This window comes from Chamaea fasciata, unplaced genomic scaffold, assembly GCF_029207755.1.
Source record: "Chamaea fasciata isolate MVZ Bird 193981 ecotype frontalis unplaced genomic scaffold, bChaFas1.0.hap1 SCAF_1, whole genome shotgun sequence".
NCBI lineage: Eukaryota > Metazoa > Chordata > Aves > Passeriformes > Sylviidae > Chamaea > Chamaea fasciata.
Window position 1 is genome coordinate 39,653,486 of NW_027094086.1, and position 23,595 is coordinate 39,677,080.

Below are 23,595 nucleotides of genomic sequence, written 5' to 3' on the forward strand. Positions count from 1 at the left end.
CCTCACAGTCACTGCTTTTCATTTAGCTACAAAGAATTTAATCTGCTGTTTTATTACCCATTCACTCTGTATGAAGTTATTCTGCAGTCTCTGCCACCAGCTTTAATATTTATTACCTTAAATAGCTCAGTATGGTCAGAACATTTTGCTATCCCACTGCTCAACCCTTTTCCAGGAACCTATTGAACAATGAACAACGTGAACACACAAAATACCTAAGCTGAAGAACATTTTCATTGTCTACTGCACAGAAACTGCTCCCTGAAAACAAAGGAACTGCTTGGGAAGACACTCAGCACTCTGCTGCTCAACACAGCACCTCTGATTTCTTTATGACTAACAGCCGCATCACTGACTCTGTATTGACATCTATGTATGAAATACCATGTGAAATATTTCTTTTTAGACTTCTTTCCTGGATTATGTCACTGACTACGTGCCTTTATACTTTTGATGAACCCTTCTGATTGTCCATAAACATTTTCCCTCAAAAATGCCCAGGATTAACCTGTATTTTTAATAACATCATCCAGATAATCAATATCATAAAGCTCTTCCTATAACATTATAGCACAGTTTGGACTAAGACAGCAAGATTCTGAAAAAAAATCACATCTTAAAAAAAAAGGAAGTGTTATTGAAGACTCTGGACAACATTTAGAAAAGTCTAAGTAGGAAGATTAAAAAAACATTCTTCTTTGCAAAGAACAACACAGCAATACAAGTGCACAGAGGGAAGAGATCTATAAAGCAAGGTAAAAGCAAAGAGAAGGTGACATAGAAGGAAACATTTACTGTGTCTTCCAAAAAAAGATGTGGAATAAGATTTAAGTAGTATGAGAAAGTTTAGTTTTACTCAGGAAGCAGATCAAGCGCAATTAAATTGACACAGGAGACTATGGACACCTATCACATGTCTATAGAAGAATTTATACAAATTAATGCAAGAAAAAGTATCGATGACTAGAATATGTCTCTGGAACAAAAGGATGTGGCTGGTTTCTAGGTTTCTAAGCTCAAGAAGACATAATAAATCTAGTGAAGGAAGAGTTGTTAAGTGCAAGGCTAGTAACACAGTGGAACAGGTTGCCTAGGAAAGTTATGGCATCTCAGGCATGAGAGAGCATAAGAAACAGTATGAAAACATACAGAGGATTCTGCTTTACTGTACAGGATGAATTGCTCAAGTGCTCTGAGTTCAGGGTATGGGTGAATATGTTATGTAGATATAATCGTTAATATGGCAATAAGCAAAGGTTGACCAGGAAATCTCTCCTAGGATTTACCTTGAGCAGACAAATATGTTTACAAGCAGGTTTACCTGTTTGCAATTCTACAGATAAATGGATTAATTAACATGTAGTAGCTAACATATTTTAAATCTTTCTTTCAACTCTATCTGGTCAGATAAAAAAAAAAAAAAAAAAAAAAAAAAAAAAAAAAAAAAAAAAAAAAGGGAGCAGTCACAGGAAGTAGCCCTGATATTTCTATACTAGCTTCACAAATAGGTGAAAATTAGCCATAGAATTTTATATATCATTGGATTCACTTCTACATTCTAAAAACATTTACTGATAGTTTGTACATTTTAAGTTTATTGGTACTCAAACTATTCTTAAATCGTAATCTTAATTCAGATAAAATGCCTATACTTAGTAAGCAACACATTCTTTCCACAGGTTACCAGAGCATAACATCCATGCTGGTATTTAATAATTGGAAAGAAATATGATATTAGAAAATAATAAAATTAAATACATTCAAACAAACATGTAAGGAAAATGACTCAGTACTAACCTGCCCTCTTTCAAAATGTGAGCGCCCTAGTCTCCTTTTGCAGGAATCTCCCCACTCTCCAAATACTGTGATAAATACATCTGCATCTGTTCCTGATGCAGGGAGTGTTCCTGTATGGACATTGATCAAGTAAAGGACTTCTGCCATGAAAAATCAGCGACAAAAGACATTATCAAATGAGATTATTAGCAATGTAATTATCAAACATTATAAACCAATATATTTTAGGTACGAGATTAATTTCAAGACCAAGGAATTAAGTTATAGGAATTAACATCAATTTTCTGAGTTTCATATAGATTGTTAGCTATCTCACAGCACACACTACAGCATTAGGGTTGAAATGTCCTTCATTAATCAATGCAACAATCCATGCTTGCATTACAGAAGGAGAAAATATCCTACATCTGGATTCTGGAATCACCTGAAAGACCCGGACTGATTTTATCATGCTTTGTAAAAAAAACAGGTGTTCTTGTAGGAATTATAAGTCTTAAATTGAGTTAGGATTTATCAACTCTAACAATTTACCAAGGAAAAAACACAGACATAAGAGACAAGGAAAACCACTTTTTGTTCTGGATCAGGTGAATTGTGTTTTAATCTCGTATTTTGAGAATTATGGCCAACATAATTTAATATGTACAGCAGAAATGGCTCAGCTATTTATACAAATATGCATTGTTATTTTTCTTCACAACAAAGGATGGTTTGCCATGACTTTTGTCTGATGAGTTATACAATACATATTCCTTGAGGCAGCATGACAGAGGATTTTTAATGGGTTCTGTGAAGAATTAAATGTTATAATAGACTCTTAGGATATATTTCCATTTGCAGTCTAGCTTCCAGTTAGACATTGCACGCAAAAAGTTTTAAATATTTTAACTAAGACTTCCGTTCACAGAGTATAATGAATGAGAATTCTTTTCTACATATTTTATAAAATATAATCTGAACAAAGGAAGATGTTATCATATTTTAAATATAATGATGAAATGAAATATGACTTCAGGGGCAGAAATGGGGCTTGAAGAAAGCCTCAAAAACCTCTGCATTTTCTCTTTGTGATTCATGCCATTATGACCTTGCACCTGCCTTTTTTTAATCTGTGATTTAGTCGCTCATTAAGTGTAAATCAGTCATTTTCTGAAAACTGCCATTAAAATATAGTAGCTGGGCTTTGTACATTTTTCAGACTTTCAAATTAGTACTTACTCTAGTGAAAACAATACATGTCAGTTGTTTTAAAACAAGAAAATGCTTTAACTAGGTACATATACGCAGCACCTACAGAATGACCAGGGTATCAGACCCAGCCAGCAGGGGTTTAGGAGCAGCAGGTCATGTTTGACCAACCTGGTCTCCCTTTATGACCAGGTGACCCACCTGGTGGATCCAGGAGGGGCTGGAGATGTTGTCTATTTGGACTTCAACAAGGCCTTTGACACTGTCTCTCACAGCATACTCCTGGAAAAGCTGGCAGCCCGTGGCTTGGACAGGAGCACTCTTTGCTGGGTTAAGAACTGTCTGGATGGCTGGACCCAGAGTGGTGGTGAATGGTGCTGCATCCAGCTGGTGGCTAGTCACCAGTGGTGTCCCCCAGGGGTCTGTATAGGGGCCAGTTCTGTTCCATATTTTTAGTGACAACATGGATGAGGGTATTGAATCTTTCATTAGTAAATTTGTAGACAACACAAAGCTGGGAGCATGCGTTGATCTGTTGGAAGGTAGGAGGGCTCGGCAGAGAGACCTGGAACAGCTGGATGGATGGGCAGAGTCCAATAGGATGAAGTTTAACAAGTCCAAGTGCTGAGTCCTGCATTTTGGCCACAATAACCCCTTGCAGTGTTACAGGCTGGGGACGGTGTGGCTGGACAGTGTCCAGGCAGAAAGGGACCTGGGGGTGCTGGGGACCGCAGCTGAACATGAGCCAGCAGTGTGCCCTTGTGGCCAAGAGGGCCAATGGCATCCTGGCCTGGATCAGGAATAGTGTGCCCAGCAGGAGCAGAGAGGTCATTGCTCCCCTGTACTCAGCACTGGTGAGGACACACCTCGAGTGCTGTGTCCATTTCTGGCCCGTCAGTTTAGGAAGGAGGAGGGCAAAAAGGCTGGCGAGGGGCTTGGAGCACAAGCCCTGTGAGGAACAACTGAGGGAGCTGGGGTTGTTTGGCCTGGAGAAAAGGCGACTCAGAGGTGACCTTATCACTCTCTACAACTTCCTGAAAGGTGGCTCTAGCCGGGTGGGGGTTGGTCTTTTTCTCCAGGCAGGAACTGACAGAATGAGAGGACACACACTTAAGCTGTGCCAAGGGAAATATAGGCTGGATATTAGGAAAAAATTTTTACTGAAAGAGTAATAAAGTACTGCAATTGTCTCCCAGGGGAGGTGGTGGAGTCACCATCCCTGGATGTGTTAAGAAAAAGATTGGATGTGGCACTCAGTGCCATGGTGTAGTTGAGGTGTTAAGGCTGGGTTGGACTTGATGATCTTGAAGGTCTCTTCCAACCAAGTGGATCTGTGATTCTGTGATTCCCACAGTTTATTGAATGAATAGTTAAAAGTAATTTTGAGTGTTTTTTTTAATATATATAAAATACTTTTCAGTCTTGTGCCTCGTGTTCATCTCATAAAGCACTTTACAATTCTGTGTGTGTGTATTTGCTCATATATTTATTTTTCATCTCAGTAGCATACCCCTGAGTGGTGGCTGGTCTGGCCTGACTGCAGCAAGCTCTGTCACGGTCTCAGATCCATCTTCTCCAAACAGACATGGGGCTTCAGTGTGAAAGCTCAACCCTTGTTTAGTGTCCAGGTCCTTTAGCTGAAGCTGCAGGGAGAATCAGAGAAAGAAATTAATTTATTTGAATTATTTAATTTCCTCTTTCCATCCCAACAGAAATTGACATTTCTTCCTTTTACTAACTCCTGCACACACTTTATAACACCTACCTGATTCTGCATAACAGTTACAGCAGCTTTTTCAAGCTGCTAATTCTGCAGCCTGATGTTTATAGGTGTATTCTTCATTGCATATCAACACTAGCATAGGACCCATTTGTAAAGAACCAATGAGAGATACAGCTTAAATTGACCTGTATGTGCTTGCAATTTCAGAATGTCAAATGAATGAATACAGTTTCATCAATCTTAATAGCATATGCCCATTTTGCAAAAACATTTGCTTTGCTACTTTTTGGGTTTTTTTGAATGAGTCTTGCTATATCTCAGGTAGGATTTTCAAAGTTGACAGAAATTAGGTGTCCAGTGGCTTTCAGGGCTGCCTCTGGAAATAAGTTATTTGAAGAACAAATTTCAGTAGAATGGGCAAGCTTAGGTCCAGCTTCATTTTGCTTTGCTTTAAATGTTTATTGGAGAGTGAAGAAATTAGGTTCCAAGTTTAAGTGGACGTAGTTCTAAGTGGACTTAGAACCTCCAAAGCAGCTGAGGAAGCACAGCGTCAGGAGCTTACATATCCCCGCTGAGAGGGTCAAGGACGAAATCAGATTCACAGGAAGTCAACTCAGATCATGTACTCTATCCTAGGTCAGGTTATAAAATACAGAGTGAAAATCTATCAAGTATATGCAGAAATATTTCTGATAACCATTTCATGCAATATTTGAACTTCATAAATAGCTAATGACTGCCAGTTTGCAGAAACGGCTGCTTCAGTCTTAAGAACGTCTTCGCATATCCAAGACATTTTAAAGAAAACAAAAGGAAACATAAAGAAACAAAAACTTAATTTCATCAGGACAGTGAGTAATTGAAATTCTTAGGCAGGGATTCCCAAAATTATTGTGGTCACTTCTTTCCAGTACTGACAGAAGCTGCAACAGAAAAGCTTTGTGATCATCATACAGAATACACGTACAAGTGTTTGGAAATCCTGGGTACAGGTTTCCTCACACAGATTTCAACTGCAAGCTTTGAGATGTATAAATATTTATCTAACTGAATGAGATAAATTATATAATTGGGAATTTGACAGTTCTACTCTTAAAAATTTTGTCAGACTGTCTTGCCCTTGAGTTCTTTGAAATGCAATGACCTAACATTTTCGAGTATTGCTTATTCATTCTGCCCAATGCTTTACAAGATCAGTCACAGGACTTCCAGATGAAAGTAAACAATACCCCATGACCATTTCCAGATGTTAACCATTAATTACTTGAATAAGGTAGTTTTATTTAGACAGTATTAAATTCCACTAAACATTCAGCCCATTGTTTACCTATTTTTGCACTTGCAATAACAATTTTTTTATATTAAATGTATAACTTCTTCTCATACAAAAATATTTTCCCCTAACTTATATCAATATGTGCAACACTAACTAAATATCAATACATATCACAAATTCCTATCTGTCTTAAAATAGGACTAAGGTTTACCTACATATGCAGGCAGACAGCCTGCAGAAACTGGACTCATAAAAATGAGGTGTGCAAATTTATGCAGACTGTGACCTTAAAATAAAACATACCTGAAAAATTCATGCTAGTTTTAAGACTACATCATTTTCAAATCATATAGTGTTTCTATGTTCTTAACAAACACAAAAAAGGGGTTTGTATTCTATTTTAGGAAAGGTCAGAATCTCTTTTGGAGCAAGAAGTAGCTGCTCATTCTATAGTACATAAATCTTCAGAAGTTAAAGAAAATACATAAATTTTAGCTAAGGTTGTATAATTCATTACAGAATTTTGCACAAAAGAGGAGATATTATCTCCTGTAGGAGATAACAGGAAAAACTGGTATTTTGAAGAATCCTGTATTTATCAAAATAGAGAAGACAGAGTCGCAAAATGAATGTAGGGATTTTGTCTCCTTTTAGCAGTTTCATCTGTGTTTCTGAGAAATTTCTGAAACGTTGAATATTAATTCTTTCACTTAAAAAGAAATTAAAGAAGGAAATTTTATTTTGTTGGGGCTGGGTTTGACCACTGGTTCATAGTAGGCTTACACATCCTGACTGCTGCCTGTAATTTTTCTGTTTCTATACAACATCTCTATTTTTTACTGCACTGTCAGAATCCTACTAGAGTGAGGCCAACTTGCTACATTTTAGATTACACTTCCATGAATAACTAATCTATAAACAGACTAATAAATTAGTATTAGATATTATAAGCATATTAATGAAAAAAGCAATAGTTGTTATTGTGCTTTATGCTGTGGGTTGCACATGCATACAAGAGACTACTTAGGTCTATAGCAACCTTCTGACTTCTTGTAGATTGCAACAATTTATAGCTACTAATAAACCAATTATTGAATGAATTGTGAAGTATTTGAAAGTACAGAGGAAAATCACTTAGGCACTTTGCATAGGGTTGCTTTGGAAAAGAAAGGAGAAAGCAAACTGTTACATTTATGAATTTTCTGCCATGTTTTGAGCCACCAGGTCTGGAGGCTGAAGTCTTATATTACATAATGGATATATTAAATGCAGTGTCAAAATTTTTTTGGAATGCATTATCAAATAGCCTGGAGATGCACATTTAAAATTAGAAATTAGCTTTGCTCACTTATTCTTTCCATTTTTATGGCCAAAACTAAGACTACAAAATTAGACACAGAACACATTTGGGGAGAAAACACGAGATAAACTCCTCCTCTGTATCCAGAGGAGCTCATAAATTCAAACTCAATGTTCCTGTAAGTGCCACAAGCCCATTCACATTTTAGTCTGGAATGCAGCTTTCTCTAGCACTTCTCATCAGAAAAGTTTCTGGAGTCTTTATGCACTTAAGGAATCACCTTGATCTTTCAAATCCATAGCAGGGTAAAGGGACTCTGTGGCTCAGTTCAGGAAAACATTCCTCTACTGAATTCAGACTAATTTAGCCCTACGTCCACAATGGGGTCTTATGCTCTTGCCTATAGGCAGAGCTCATTGATACATTTTTTTCCTCTAATTAACCTTCAAGTTTAAGTATACTTTTAAATTCTAATTCTATTTTAAGATTGACCGCTATTCATTGACTAAGTCCTTTCTCCATTCTTTTTAATGAGAATTCTTAAACACGTATTTAACTGCAATCAGCGGTTTAAGGCCCACTGATGGCCATATTGCAAAGAATAGATACTGAATATTATCTTAAATGGCTTCCACAGGTAGGTTGGTCTGAGTCTGGAGACTGTCAGTATTTCCATGGAGGAATTAGCATTTCCTAGCATCAGCAGGAAACACTGCCTTCCACTGTCATGATGAACTGTGCAGAATGGGTCTGCACACCAGTGGAGAGCTATAGCAATATGCTCTTTAGCAGGTGCAAACAAGGTCGAGCTGCCCACAAAGATCTGCAAGCTGTAGGCAGTCATCTGTGGACTCCAGGTAACTGAGACCATCTGTGTCTCAACAAAAGTTATTTCCTGTTGTGTTGAAAAATATTGCAAGTTTGTATGTGTTATATTTGGAATACCTTGTGAAGTTTAATTCCTCTTCTCAAGGATGTACCACGTAACACAAAGGAGACTTTTGTTATATCTCCAATATCACCAACAGTCAGCTGTTAGGAAAAAAAATAGTAATAATTAACTTTATAATTAACAGTTTGCATGGCATATTTTAAACCCAATAAAAAGATAAATACAATAGGTAAAAATATTAGTCAATGAGGTTAGTGTTAGGGTGAGAAAGACCTATTAAGAGTGCAAGTTAATTTGGGCTCACATTTGTATCATAAATTATGTCTATTTTTTACTGGGGGAATTGGTTGCAGAGCACAACAAAAGGAAGGAAATTTATAACTGAATTCTGTATTTTCAAGGCCAGTTCTTTTCTCTTCACTTAATTCAAAGTTAATGAGGTTTTCCACATCAAAATTGGCATTTCCTCAAGAGAGTTCTCCTAAGTGATATGTTTTGGCCCATAAGTGAGAAGTTCTCCAAGCTGTGTTTATTTAAGACTTAGAGGTGTAAACATTAACTCTGACAAACAAACAATCGGTCCACATAGTGCCATACATATTGGCCACAATTCTTATTTTACTGAAACTATTTGGTAAGACTTGTATGAAATCGAAAAGAAACCAACCAAAAAGGGAGTATCACTTAGATTTTGAACTTTCTGTGCAGGGGATTTCCCTTTTCTTCCAAATGCAACAACTTGAATGTTAGGAACATCTTCTGGTACTTGTGAGCAGTGCACCCATGTTTGCCATCGTCCTCTACTTTTTGTATCTAAATTTTCCATGGGAAGAAGTGTCACAGATGTTTCTGCAGTAAAAGCAAATCTATATTTACAGTCCATAACTATTACAAGGAAGTATAAATCAAAAGATTATATTGCCTGTTCGTGCATGATCCAGCATAGGAAATTCAGGCAACAAAGCCACAAGCCCCTCATTACTCATGTTACTCCCGTGGAGGGGTAGAAAACCAGGCCAGTGGCTTCATGGATCCATGTCACACTCATGCAGAGGCCATGCCCCTCTTTTTTGTGTTTTCCAAGGACAGGAAATGTCCTGCCAGAGGGGAATCTTTCAATACTGTAATTTCAAATTTCTCCATCCCAGACCGATTTTCTTCCCCTTCATTTACAGAAGGCATGATTCACCTTGGCCCAGGCCCGTGCACCTCACCATGGGGGGCACCAATGCTAAGTTCTTCCTACGCTGTAAAGTAACCTTATACCAGTTATGATCTGCTCTGCCACATAGGAGTGATTCATGGGAATGAAGAACACTCCTGCTTGTATTACCTTTGAGCAGAAGTGTGACTTCTACAAAATCTTCCTTGGAGCATTTATTGATCCAGCCATTGTGAAAAAAAGCATGTGCAGAAAAGGGGTAGAAGACTTCTTTTATAACAATTTTTTCCAAAAACCACTCATCTGATTGAAAATAAACAGGAAATTATTAATTTATACCTTTTAGGCAACAAAATATTCTGTGTATGCAGTCATAAGTTTCTACATTCATCTAATCAACAAAAGATTTTCTTTTAACAGACTTCTTAAGGAAATTATACTTCTGAAAATATATTGGCTGTGTGTATGTGCTTCTGTCTGTTTCACTGCACTCCAAAATAAACAATGTTTGTACAGATCTTGTGAACTTAAATGTAGGGATAGATTTGCTGTAACGGTCTATTACATCCCAAAGTATGGAAATCTGTATGCAATCTCTAGACACAAGAAGCCTCAACAAGAAATTATATTATCAATGACCTAATGGAAAATGGATCAGGATTTCTATGACATTAGCCATCAGAACATCCACTCAACACACAGCTTTCTTTCTGGTGAGGTTCCATTCTATACAATAAGGAATAATCTTCAGGTAGTTTTATCTCAAATTGAGAGCATGGTTCTTTGGAAACAAAATATTTGTAGAGTTAGATCTCTGAGTCTTGGTAAATTTGGTTACACTCCCAGTCTTGCTGAAATGAATGAAAGTTTGATTGTTCATTTTAATGTTATCATCTAGGAAATATTTCCCCAGCCTGTTTTTCTGAGTCTGAGTTTAACCTACAGAGTCATTTTGTTATCTTGGGGTTTTTTAGAAAAGATGAACAAGACACTCAGGTTATCATACTCTGGAAAAATCATTTCTATTATCAACATTATCTTCAGGAATAAAATACCTGTAGAATCTCTGTTCTGTTGCCTTTAAAAAACAATGGACAAAAATTGTAGCTGAAGGATTGAGTAAAACACCATGTTACTCTTTGCTGTTGCTGTTTATTTTCAAGAAATGAGCAATTTTTTTAGCTACAGTATCTGCTTTGGAGTCAGAAGTAGGATGAGCAAAAATGCTGCAGGAATACAGCCTTTTTATCTGCCAGTCAACCTCACAAGTGCAGGATGCCTTAAAAAAATATTTTGCATGGATTAGAAAGAAAGAACCTGTGAGGCCAGAACAGCCTTTCTTCTGTGTTCCACTTCTTAATCTAATGAACCACTTTTATGTTCTTATCTTTACCTAGAAGCATATAACTCTGAAAATAAATTCTTTTTTTTTACTTTTCCATCATGTAAAAATGTACAAGAAGACAAAATTTACAAAAGTTTCAAAAACATGATGTCATATTGCTTCCTAAAAAACAAAAGCTGTGTTGACTGTGCTTATAAAAAGATAGAAACTTCAATGGAGGAAAGTTTAATGTATAACTTTACCATTTTACATTGCCACAAAATTTCCTTGGAAACCCTTGCACATTTTAGTAAAACCAAGCTGGATCTGGATACTTGGCATGTATAATCCAAAAGAAATAGTGAACAGCTGAAAATGGAAAGCAATTTCATATTTTCTAGAACTTTTTAGAAAACACTTTTGGGCTAAATTTCAGACATTTCTGGAGTATTTGGATCATCTAAATCTAATAATCTACATTGTTATTACCTTACATAAACTGAAAAAACTACCAACCTTTTCTTAGACTTTTAAATCCAACATGAACTTGATTCAACTTGCCAAGGTATACAGATTTTATTTTGAAAATACCCACCTGCAATATGAAAATAATCAAAATTATATTTTATTTAAACTTAATAAGGCTCTGGTTTTGAGTATTTATCAGTTTAGCCTGGTGTGTCTGGTCATTGTTTTGTACCTTGATGGAAGCAAATTTATCTCATCTATGCCATTTCATTGTCTTTGACTTCATTATTAAATTAAAACTCATCTTTTCTTATCCAGTTGATGCTATGAATTTCAGAATGCCTCTGTATTTAGTAGGAAGTAATTTTGGAAACATCAGATACACACACTAGCAATAAAGTTCTCATTTCTCATACCTTCATGGACTGAAATAAACCAATCAGATCAATTCCTAATGTGTTGAAAATTACCTTGGTCCAGAACCTTACTTGCAATGAAGCTAATACTAGATGCCTAATAATTATAAAAATCTAGAGCAATTTATTTTTTCACTAAAATTTACAATGAATTTAATAGGAATTAGGCATGCCAATGGGATTTAAGTGAATGGTGTCTGTGAAGATTTCAACCACTGTGCTTTTGGGATAAGGATGCCTCCTTTTAATCATCTCTATAATAGGTCAAATTTTCTACAAACAACAGGTTTGAATGATCAGTACACCTCATGGAGTCTTTCCTTTTTCCATACCATAAATCTTTGTGGTTTATTCACCTTCTTGCCTATATATGCTCATCTTCTTCTTTGAGCAGTCTTCTTCATAATCTCTGGGAAAGCTCACATAAGTGTGTGCACTGACACTGGGAACACACATTGCTTAAAATGCTTATTTTTTTTTTTAACTGGGCCTGAAGAAATGAGGTTTGGAAACATACTATTAATGAATGGATTAATCTAATCTTTTGAGAAACCAGCTGAGAAATTAAACCTCTACAGCTAAGATTTTATTTCAAGTGAATTCATGAGTTAATCTGTTGAACACAGAAGCAGTTGTCTTGGGAAGTCTGGTTGAAAATGCAAACTTGAATATAACTGTTGAGGACTAGTTTGTGGGTTTGAAAAAAAATAATAAAACTCTTGCATTGTTCCTATAGTCCCAGAGTTCCAGAATTTCAATATCTGTGAGAACAATATTGATCAAAAAATCATCTAGAAAAAAAGAGCAATGACTAAGAACAGAGCATTCATTATTTGAGGGTAAATTGGAGTAAAGAGAACTGCAACAGAGTGAATACCCAAAGAGTTGTTACTTGAAATCTTTTCTATAAGAATAAGATTAGGGTCTTATAGCCCAGGATATAGAAAAGCCCTTTAGAATTTCAGATGAAGGATTTAGCAAGCCTGAACAAGCCTGTTCAAAAACTGACACAGAATCTGGATTAAACAGAAAAAATCCTTGTGAATTTGCAGATGAGTAGTACTTCCACAGGAATGAGTATTCACAGAAGTCAAGTGCTATTGTTCAGGTTTTTCTCTACAAGTTTTATTCTTGGCAAAAATTTAATGCATCCTTACAAAATAATGAGATTTTTAAAGGTCAGGACAGTTTGGGTTTTTGAAAGAAACAGGAATCTGTCCCTCTTCCAGCCTGTACTGATGCCTTATCCATTCTAGCAGGCAGTCTTGCTGCTCAGATTTCTCTAAGACACTCTCCTTAAGACTTACTACACAGGACTGTTATCTATTATCATCTAAAAGACTAATCTATACAATTTCCTACATTACTCCTTCAAACAAGATGAGCTTTTCCATCCTGTCATTATTTTCAGATTTAACTTGTTAACTCTGAGCTACCAGTGTGATCAGTTCTTGATGATCATGACGCTGGGCATGCATATTCTCTTCCACAATGGAAACAGAAAATACAGAGGACATAATGACGAAGATCTGGGTTTCTTTTCATACAAAAACCTTGTATCTCCTAGAATCTTTAAAAATAGTAAGAAAAACAGCTAAAATAAACACATGTGTGTGTAAAGAATAAATGAAGCATATATCAAGTATATTTCTCTAGCTTTCCGCACCGGAGAAGAAACTACTCTAGGCTGGCTGCAACAGTGAAACACTCTCTCCCACCCTCCCCAGAAGAAGATTTCTAGGTATTTCACAGTGATTTCATGATTTCCTTGGAAACAACAACAACAACAAAAAATCCAAGCTGAAATTCTAAACACTAGGGTTTAATAAAATATCATCTAGACATGTTCTTCTGATTTGAAACAGATACTTCCTTTTGATCTGAAGTCTATTTTAGTTACTTTGTTCTTAAGCCAATAACTACTCAAGGAATTACTCTTCTAGGAAAAGTCATTTAATCTGAAAAAGCAACAATATATTTACCAAAAAGCAAGAAGTGGGTGGGAAAATTTGAAACATGGAAAAAAAAGAGTCTTCTTGGAATACTGACAGTGGTCAGGAAAGTTAAAAAGAAAAGTTCATTGAATACTTTAGATGGAGTAGTTACAAATACAAGTTATCCTACAGAAATGTTACCAGTTCTAACAATCAGGCGTATTTAATAAAGCAGTGATGCCTCCCCAGCCTTAAAAGTCTGTAGTATTAAAACAGAACTCTTAGAGATGGTTTAGTCCAACTCCAAATTACTTTAACACCTTAACTGTTTTACTGCAGCCCAGCAGCGATGATGCTTAAAAACAATATGTCAGCTATGGAGACAATCACTATATGGAATATAAAACATCAATATTTTTGATACTCTATCCATGAAAGGTTTTCTGAAAATACAAGTTCTAAAAAAAGACATAGATTCAGTTACATCTTCCCTCATTATTTTACCTGCCCTCTAGCAAAAGTGATCAGGCTGTTTTTCGAGTTAAGCCATCGCTTCCCCGAGTCACTTTTTTCTCCTTGTATACGAAGATAAACCTCTCCAGTGGCATCTGCCTTCTTCAAGTCTCCAGTGTGCAAATGGATTTCGTATTCCACAACTTCAGAAAAAATAGACAAAAGACCCCAAAAAGTCAGCAGGAGAAAACACTCATCCTCCTGCCTGACACCCACATTATATACCAATTCTTGGTAAAAACCATTGCGGATTTCACCCCAATCCTATATTCTACCACCAAACACGGTCTCTTCAGTCCTGCTGATATGCATAACCAAAACACATTCCTGCTGCATAAGAGGATGGCAATCTAGAGAATATAGATTTGCTCTGCTCTGGCACCTCTCCCAGGAAAAAAGAGCTACTTACTGTTGTTTGGGGCACAGGATCTTTTGTCTACTGTCCCCTTCCATATAAGATAGGAAATTCCTTTTTAAGAAAAAAGCCATACTTGCATCCTCTTCAGAAAGCCTAATTTTTTCTTTCTGAGATTATTTACTGATATTTCTTTTGTTTTTCCTTCCCTCTATTTTTATTTATGACTAGTTAGACCATAATACTGTCACAATGTTCTCAAGTCAAAATATGTTAATATGAAACAGAAATAATGAATTAAAATTCTTTCAACATCAGCTTTAACACATAAATAGAAAAGCCTCCTGACATTTTGTATCATTTTCCAAAGAAACTTCCATTAATGATATAATAGCCCACAAATCCAGGTCAGATAAGTGAATTTTGAGTTTAAGGGAAAGCATTCCTGAGTTTCTTAGCTGAGGTCATAGTACAGAGATTAGAAGAGACAGCTATGTCCCCTATATGAAGCTTCTGTTTCCTTGCCTCTTTTTGTCACAATACATAGGGAAGTGATGCAGATGAGACCAGACTGAATTCATGCCAAACAAACTTCATGGAAATCTCCTAGGTTCACTTTTTAAATGACTTATTTCAGCCCCTGAGTTTATCATGGAAACAAGGAACAAGGAAACACTTAAACAGAAGCAGGTTGCAATCTCAATATTCACTGTTATTTGCATAATCTTAACAACAAGGATCCCAGAACAAAATAAGAAGGGTTTTGGGGGGATCCGTTTTATTTTCCTTCTGGTGTTGTGTGCTTTAATTCAGATTATAGTAATAACTATCATTTGCACAGTGTGTTCATTTGGGCTCATTTGTGTAATGAGCTGGTACTGTCAATTTAGGAAACTAACTTTGGTGGCTATATTAGGACTGAGATCCTTATGTAGTCAGCAGGGGAAGGCAGGTGCTGTAGAAAACACCTCTGATGGGTTCCCACACATTCTAGAGACAAACACTAGAACTCAGGAGTCTAAACTTAGATGTTCTAAATGTTCCTCTGCTTCCAACCACAGGCATAATTTCTTCAGCCTAAGAATAAAAGCTATGCTCTTGTAGCAGCACACGTTTGTAAAACATAACTGTGTAATATTTTTAATAAGAACAACAGTTTTCTCCACTGTAAAATGCAAAGTCACATTTGGGATGTAGGTAATGAGCAATGCACACGTACCAAGAATGTATTTGCAAATATTTGTATTATCTCTTGAACTTTTTTTAATCACAAACATAAAGAATTTTTTTTTTAAATAAGTGAGCAGCCTTAAAATCCAGCATTTTACAAGTCCTGAGCTATCTTTGACCATCAAATATTTTCAGCCCGTACTCCCACAGTCTTCATCACTGTAGCAGTAAAATATAGACAACATCTAGACTATGTGACATTTATGTGTTGAAGAAAGTCTTTAAGCTTCACTCTGCCTCTTGTCCCTTCCTGGAACTTTGCTGGCTCTACAACATCTGCTTTCCCAGGCAAGTCATGTGTGCAAAGGAAGGGAGTGGCGCTTTAGGCAGTCATGAAACTGAGGAGAAATGAAGCACTTCCAGTTTCACAGCCAGCAGTACAAGCTAGAGAGCATGGAAACACACATTATCCAAGTCTGAAACATGTATTTCAGTCTAATGTACACCGTAGGATATATGAATAGCTAAGTATACATCCTGGAAACATCTGATATTCTCAGTATATTTTTCTTCTTCAATCAGTTTTTTTTTTCCAAGATAGAAATGGTCTATTTGAGCAAGTTGTACATTCTTTAAGAAGATTATAATTATGAGAAAATTCTTGTAGGTTTAAGAATAATTCAATGAACCCAGAAGCTAAAGCTGTCATTTAGTTTCATGCGTAGGTGATAGGAAAACAGGGAGGGAAAAAAAAAGTGTTGTGAGAATATTTATTTTAGGCTTTCCTTACAGCTCCTTTCACAAGTTGGTGCTATTCATGTTGAGTGTTATACTCAAAAGGTCTGAATTCAAATATTGTGACATCTTATATAGCTATTTCTTTCTATTTCTAAAATAAAAAGGTCCCATAACAGGATTAATGGTTTTAAAGAGTGGGTTTGTATAAACCGTAAAATTAATATTTAAAAGGATACATTACATAATAAGGGCTGTATAAGTCTGCTTCTGAAAGTGTGCTTATTTCAATAAACTTCTAAAATGTATTTCTCTTTACCTTTTACTTCATGAGGATGATGTCTGAGAAAATCTGTTTGATTAAAAGTAACTTTATTTCACTGCAGCACTATTTGCTTCAGGGACTCCCCCTGGGCCTATTTTCTTTTTTTAAATAATTTAAACGAAGGGCTGGGAAAGTTCTTATAATTGATGGTATCATTCGTGTTTGATGATAAGAAGTAAACCAAGAGTTTTCCCAGCCTGGAGCCCTAACATGTCTCATTCCTTTCTTCAAGGGAGTTAAACATGCACTGCCAGGTAAAAGACAACATAGCTCCATTCAAGTCAGTGCAGCTACACAGACTCGATCTTTCTGGGGTTCCAGATGGTTGAAAATACATGAGCTGTCCAGGTGACACTTTATTTAGCATTTAGCCAATGGCATTTTGCTTTCAGGGGAATTAGGTGTTGAACAATTCTGTGTTGTTCATTCAGAGTCCTGCCTCGTCTGTGTAACTGGGCCATGTGAGCAGATGTGTTGAAGTCAAAAGACTACTTGTAGGAATAAGATCAAAATATTTTGGTCCATGTGTCTGACCACTGCTGTGGGGGTAAATTAGAAATCACAGTGCTCACATTACTACTGCATTTGTCCATTAATATTTGAATCATTAATACACAGTATCACGAGCCTAGCTTGGAAACGTACATAGCATTTCTGCTGAGTTGGTATTTTCAGCTGAATGTGCTGAATCTATTGTTGCATAATTTAAAGCTCAATGTAGTCACAGAAAATATTTCCTATTAATTTTCCACTATTTTAGTGAAATAAAATTATACAAAGTAGTCGCTCTGAAAGGAGTCATAACAGAAAGGGGATGCTGAGGAATGGGGTAAAAAGTTTTTAAGTTGAATTTGGGACTGTTCTGATTGTGTTCCATATGAACAGCATACTCCAAAAACAAAAACCTACTAAGACAAGGTATTCTGTTCAAGCTTGTAATTTTTAGTCTCCTCCTAATTCTATTTATAAAAATTCTCTTTCAGATGAAAGCCAACATGTTGCAAAACCGAAAGTGATCACCTAATGCTAATTTAAAAAAAAAACCCCACAAAAAACAAAAGCACATAAATTGAAGGTAAGAGAGTAAATACATATTATTATTATTATTTATTATTATTATTATTATTTTGTATTCATTTCTTGTGTGTGTGTCTATGAATAAAATCAGAATATAACAAAGAAGAAATTTTAGACTGAAGTAGTATTGGGACCACAAAGAATAAAAGTGATATTAATGCTTCCAGCTGTAAATCACTGGACTCCACAAAATGGTTTGTGGGAAACTTTCTAGGTTGGTAGATACTCCCATCTATGGATTAATTTTTGAGGGAGAGCATATACACATCTTTTCCCAGAAATTTTCCAAGAAAAACATCCTAAATTTCTAATATACCTCAGAGTTTAATTACTTTACATATCAGAATAATGCTTTCAGACAGTATCTCCATCTGGCTCTTAGCATAATAGATGCTTTGAGAGGTGTATTCTAGAAATTTTTTTAAAAAATTTTTCTACTTTTTATATGCAGTAAAAATTTAACAAGTTTGAATTCAGAAAATGATTGTTCATATTTACAGTCCTTCTAATTTTTTCTTAAATAAATTAGGGAAATAGGGCCTTTTAATAATGTCTATAATTACTATATTCATGATTGTGCATTCAACATATATTACATCTAACATCCAATGTTTTTTTTTAAATCTGATGGATCAAAAGTCTAAAATGGTAAGATTTTTCAGTACATTAATACAAGGTGACAATTTTTTAAATTATTCACACCCACACAACAACAGAAATTTAAAAAGGTCTTCGCTGGATTTTTTAAAGTTTCAACTTTAGGTTGGATGAAATATTTAGGAAATTCTCCTTAGAGAACTGTCTGTAAAAGTCCATCTTGTCTATTTTATTTCTTTTTCTGGGCTGCTTCCATCTTTTTCTATTAGTTTCCATTTAAGCAGAACACTTTTTGTACTATAGCCTCTAGCAGTTAAACCTCTTTACTGGCACTAAAAGCCTCAATATATGATCTTTACTCTCTCCATCAATCCTCTTTATTCTAATGAGCTGAATAAATGGGAAGCTTGTCCTTAAGGACTAATGATCAAGTTATCAATATACAATTGGCTGTTCCAGGGGGATTGGTGGGGGGTGGTTGGCAGAAATCAATTCTCTCTTTGGCATCATACCATTCACATGTGTTACCAACAGCAGAGAAACATGAAACTTAATGTATATTTTTCTAGAATATCACTTGCTGTGCTATAAATTTCTCATTGACATCAATAAAACGCTAGAGTAATTGAAATTCTTGGATATCACTTTGCTGGCTAACTGTGTGGCATTTCAAAAATTCTACCTTTGTTGTGTAGGGGGTCTGCAAGACTTCTTTACTATGTTTTTAGATCACATATATTCCTTTGTGAATGGGAAGAGACAAATAATATCACGCAGTTCATGGTATTTTGTACTCATCTTCAGCTGACACGCCATTAATTTGAAGAGATAATAAATAATCAAGAGCTAAAACTGGAACATCATCTAATGTCAAAGAAGCCAAATACTATGTTTGGTATCAGCAGTTAGAGCATCTCTCATAATCCTCATATCAATGATTTCTCTTTTGTGGTAAATGCACGAGCAAAACCATCACATTCCTTAAGATCAGATTCTTATGGAAATCTGCACACAGTATTTTTGGCCCAGGAGAGATATACTCGTGTTCCAGTGACAGACCCTGACCCCAGTAATGAAAAATGGCATATCTTACCAGGCAAAGGCTCCTGATCTGCATAGAGAGCTGGCAGCTCCACACATTTGTCTTCCTTAGGGTTGAACCAGCAGTCAAAAGCTAAACACATCTCTTCCTTTGTGCCAGTGTGCTTCATATGCAGTAAATCTAAGTGCCATGGCTGTTTTAGCTCACTGTGTGGGCCAGTTACCTGAACTTTGTATATGGAACCAATACCTGCCAGTTCGTCCTGTGTAAGAAGAAAGAGAAGTTGAATGGATCTCATTTCAGCTGTGCCAGAACAAATGTAGTTGGCAGCTGTATGCAACAGTTGAACAAATTTCAGTAGTTAAAAAATTGGGGCAGATTTATAACTAGTACTATTTTCCCCCTTTCTAATCAGTACAAAATTGATTTAAAAACATGAATGAGGAGATGGAATGCTTGAAGTTTGATATTAAAGAACAAGCAATGGCAGTCACTGCTGAAATTTGTACACAGAACAAGGCACAATGTTCATATATATTACACAGATTCAGTTTTCAGGCACAGAAGTTTTAGTCAATTTTTAAAACTTTGGACACCACCGGAAATATTTCTTGCAACAATAAAAATGATGCAACTAATTATAAATTTGAAAGAAAGTTAATCCAGTTTTGAGTAAACATCCAAGAGATCATTCATCCTCACTCTGAATCATAGAATTTGTATATTAAAATCTTGTATTCATACTTGAGAAAGGAAACCAATCTAATTTTACTGGGGATAATGCACCATTTCTAAGACATACCATTGCTTGAGTAAGTGAAAGCAGAGGAGGCCTTAGATATTATAATTAGTGGTTTAAAATCTTTTTTTTTTTCACTGTAAGAAGAAAACAGAAGTTGTCTTTTCCTATTCAATACTTCTTGGATTCTTTTCCCTGCACTTTCACTTTAGATATACTCAGATAGCAGAAGTCCATGTGACCTGACTTCAGCCTTTCCTCTCACAGGGCACTTCAGTTTCATACTTTTTTTTTTTTTTTTTTATTTATTTATCAGAGGTTCTTGGAAATAACCCAGAAAAACCCTCTGAGTACTCCTCATTTTGGATCATGTTTGTGGCTAGTCTAGTCTGCTTAGTTCCTCTTTCATTAAGGAAAACAGGAGCATCAAAATATGACAAATTATTTCTTTAGATCAATCATAAAATTCAATTTATTAAGAAGAAAAAAGAAGAGACAATAAATAACAGGAGGGAAAAGAGAAACCGTACTAGAAAAAGCAGTTCAGAGAAACTGATGTCAGGGATGAATAAACCACATGAGAGAGAAAAGAGAAAAATTACCCTTCTGTACATTTAATCTCCTTTATGATTCTTCCCTCTCTATCATCAGCCCCAAAAGCTCTACAGTATCCCATGGCATATTGTACGCTTACAAATTGCTGATTTTTGTGAGATCAACAAAGCCTGTAAATCAGTACCTGCCACGTGGTATACACTGTGATATGCACCGAGGGACCAATTCACTGCCTTAAACATTCTCAGTATGAAACACTGGGAGAATGTGCTCTTTCAAAAACCATTGTTCATGTGTTGCTACCTACAAACAAAAATGATGATCTGTGCCAAACTACACAGAGGGCTTAAAAATCAATTTGGTAGTTTAGTTTAAAGAAACAATTTATCTCAGAATTAAGTGGATTATTGGCTACATGATTCGTAGGCTTTTCTTGCAACAGAGAAATGTTGAAGTACTTTGATCTGAATTGCTTTTCCTGTGACTTGAAGCGACAACTTTTTGTGACTCAGGTTGCCATAGAAGATGAAAGAAAGGCATATTGGATCCTCTTCACCACTCAAGTCAGATCCAGTGATATCCATTATCCAGAAACCTGATGACTTCATGTTGATTTCAGGCAGTTTAGGACTAAGAGTCGATCTTCTGCCTTTAAAAATTATCAAAGAGAAAGGAAAGATGACAGCATGAGAGAATGGCATAATCTAGCAGGACCATAGCCTTTACAGTACACAAACAAAGCTCTTTTTGCAGGTTATGTTGTATCTATAGCAACTTCTCAGTAAGAGTAACACATAAATATATTTCTTACAGTTTTTTTTTTTTTTTTGTGAAGAATTTAGCAGCTTAATGTTCTTTCTGTGTTTAAAATTTAGTTTCAACGGCATTTGTTGATGCCAGTGTATTTTCCTTGACATGTTTGGAAGTAATTGCTAAGAGAATATTCAGTCACCTTTTAGCGGTCTAAGTAATTGTTCTTTAAAAAGCAATCAGTGTTACTAAAGCAAATTTATCATTTAAGAACATGTAGCCATATGTAGCATGTAGGAACCTAATGCAAAATGAACAATTTTAATGAACTTTGCTTGTCACTAAATGTTACCTAGCAATATAATAGGTGCTGTAATAGTGTGAGACTGACAGGTAACCTATAATAAACACACAAACTTATCTGCCAGATCCCCAGAAGATCAATATTACTATTTTCCTCTCTTTTTCTTCATTAATTGCTGTTATTCTTCATTTTAACTATGTTTTAATCAGTATAGATTAAGTGAAAATTATTTCATATAGAGGAACAGCTCAGGAAAATGTACTTTCTACAACTCAGAAGAACCACACAACTGTATCAAGGACATCTCTTATCTTACTTCCTCTGGACAAAGTTCTGTTGTTCATTTCCTTTGTACTGAATCCTTTTCACAGAACTGAAGGAAGAAATCTTTTACCACTTCTGAATGACTGAAGGTCCTGCTGTAAGCGTTCTTTTGCCAAGTACATCCAGGTTTAGTTTTGCACAAATCATGGAATAGTAGTAGGTGTGAAATGAACAGAAATGAGCATACCAGAACTGCTGCTCTGTGCTATGGAATACTCTTACAGGTAAAGATTAGGCTCATTTCACTGAAGTAATTTTTCTTTAGATTTCAAATGAGATTCTAGGCCAAAAAATAGTGTATAAAATTTAAGCTATATATCCCCATGAGGGGCATATCCTAAGCTCAGCTATTTATCTCCCACTGAAATATCCTGTTATAATATAATATTAATTTGGAAGGCAGGTGTTCCATACACAACACATTGACACGACAGAATTATATTAACTTTGACCTTTCCAACCATGGCTCTGCTATAACACTAAGAGCAAACTGAAAATTCACATTTTCAATAAAAGAAAGGTACTACAGAGACCTGAAAGAGCTGTAGTCAAATATATGTATATAAAAATGGGCAGGTCAGTTTTGCAGAACTTACCAACTGTTACAATCTCACAAACAGTCTCACATAAGCCCACATGAGTATCAAGCCAGTTCCACAGTGGAAAGACCCATTCTTTGTCTGAATCTTGTGATTCCTTGACTGTTACCATCTTGAGGTACATCCCTGCCCCATAGCCTTCTCCGTCATGTCCTATGACCACTTTTTGCAAATGACTCAGAGAAACAGCTTCCACCAAAAATGAATCCACCTGCAAAACAGGGAAACAATTCAACAGAATTTTGACTTGAGCTTCAGGGAAAATATAGGCCTGGATTCATCTGAGAAATTTAAAATTTTTAAAGTCTGTTTCTTTATAAAATTTAACATTCAGCATCTCCCTGCTGAACCTAAGAAAGCACATGCCGATTAGAGCCACCATTTAATCCTATATTCATCATTAGCCATGCATGGTAATTTCATTTGATTTTTGGTCAATATGGGTCACTGCATCAATCGTTTCATAATGCATTAAAATCTTTATACCCCAGCTTTCTGACAGTCAGCTTTAACAAGGTTTTGGTTCCAATCATATTTCTCACTCTCAGATATCTAGTTTCTAAAGCTTATCATACAATTCTAGATATATATTAATAGTTCTAAACAAAAGTTAGAAATCTAAAGAGTGTTTTCACTCCAAGATATCTTTTTAATTCTTCTCCAGTAGTCAGAAAACTTGACTTTTGCTTTCCTTACAGAATAAAAATAATTGTGGAGCAAATTGAGAAAGTAAAGGAGGAAGTTAAAATGAAAGTGAAGAGTAAAAGATGAAAGATGGGAAAGGAAGCAGAATGGAGAAGGCAGCGAAAGACATGAGAGAAGTAAACACATGCAGCAGCAGGTTTGAATAGGGACCAGAAAAACAAGATAAGGAAAAATGTGAAATGCAAAGAAAGAAATTATATGCTCCACTAAATTTTTGTAAGAAAGCCAGATGTTCTATAAAGGCCCAGCCAGGGGCCAGATGGACCTCATGGTATCTGGTATAGGTTAGAAAGTTATGAACAACCGCAGTTTGAACAGCACTATC

The 23,595-nt window shown here is 35.8% G+C and overlaps 1 protein-coding gene across 1 annotated transcript in view; it reads right to left on the reverse strand.

The window, feature by feature from the left end:
- RP1 (RP1 axonemal microtubule associated) overlaps positions 1-23,595 on the reverse strand; it is a 162,622-nt gene that overhangs the window by 42,071 nt on the left and 96,956 nt on the right. Inside the window, 10 exon segments of the mRNA XM_066181257.1 lie at positions 1,798-1,937; positions 4,496-4,628; positions 8,230-8,316; positions 8,844-9,025; positions 9,510-9,641; positions 11,179-11,257; positions 13,985-14,136; positions 19,346-19,556; positions 21,047-21,237; positions 22,563-22,776. Of these exon segments, the coding sequence (XP_066037354.1) occupies positions 1,798-1,937; positions 4,496-4,628; positions 8,230-8,316; positions 8,844-9,025; positions 9,510-9,641; positions 11,179-11,257; positions 13,985-14,136; positions 19,346-19,556; positions 21,047-21,237; positions 22,563-22,776 (1,521 nt within the window).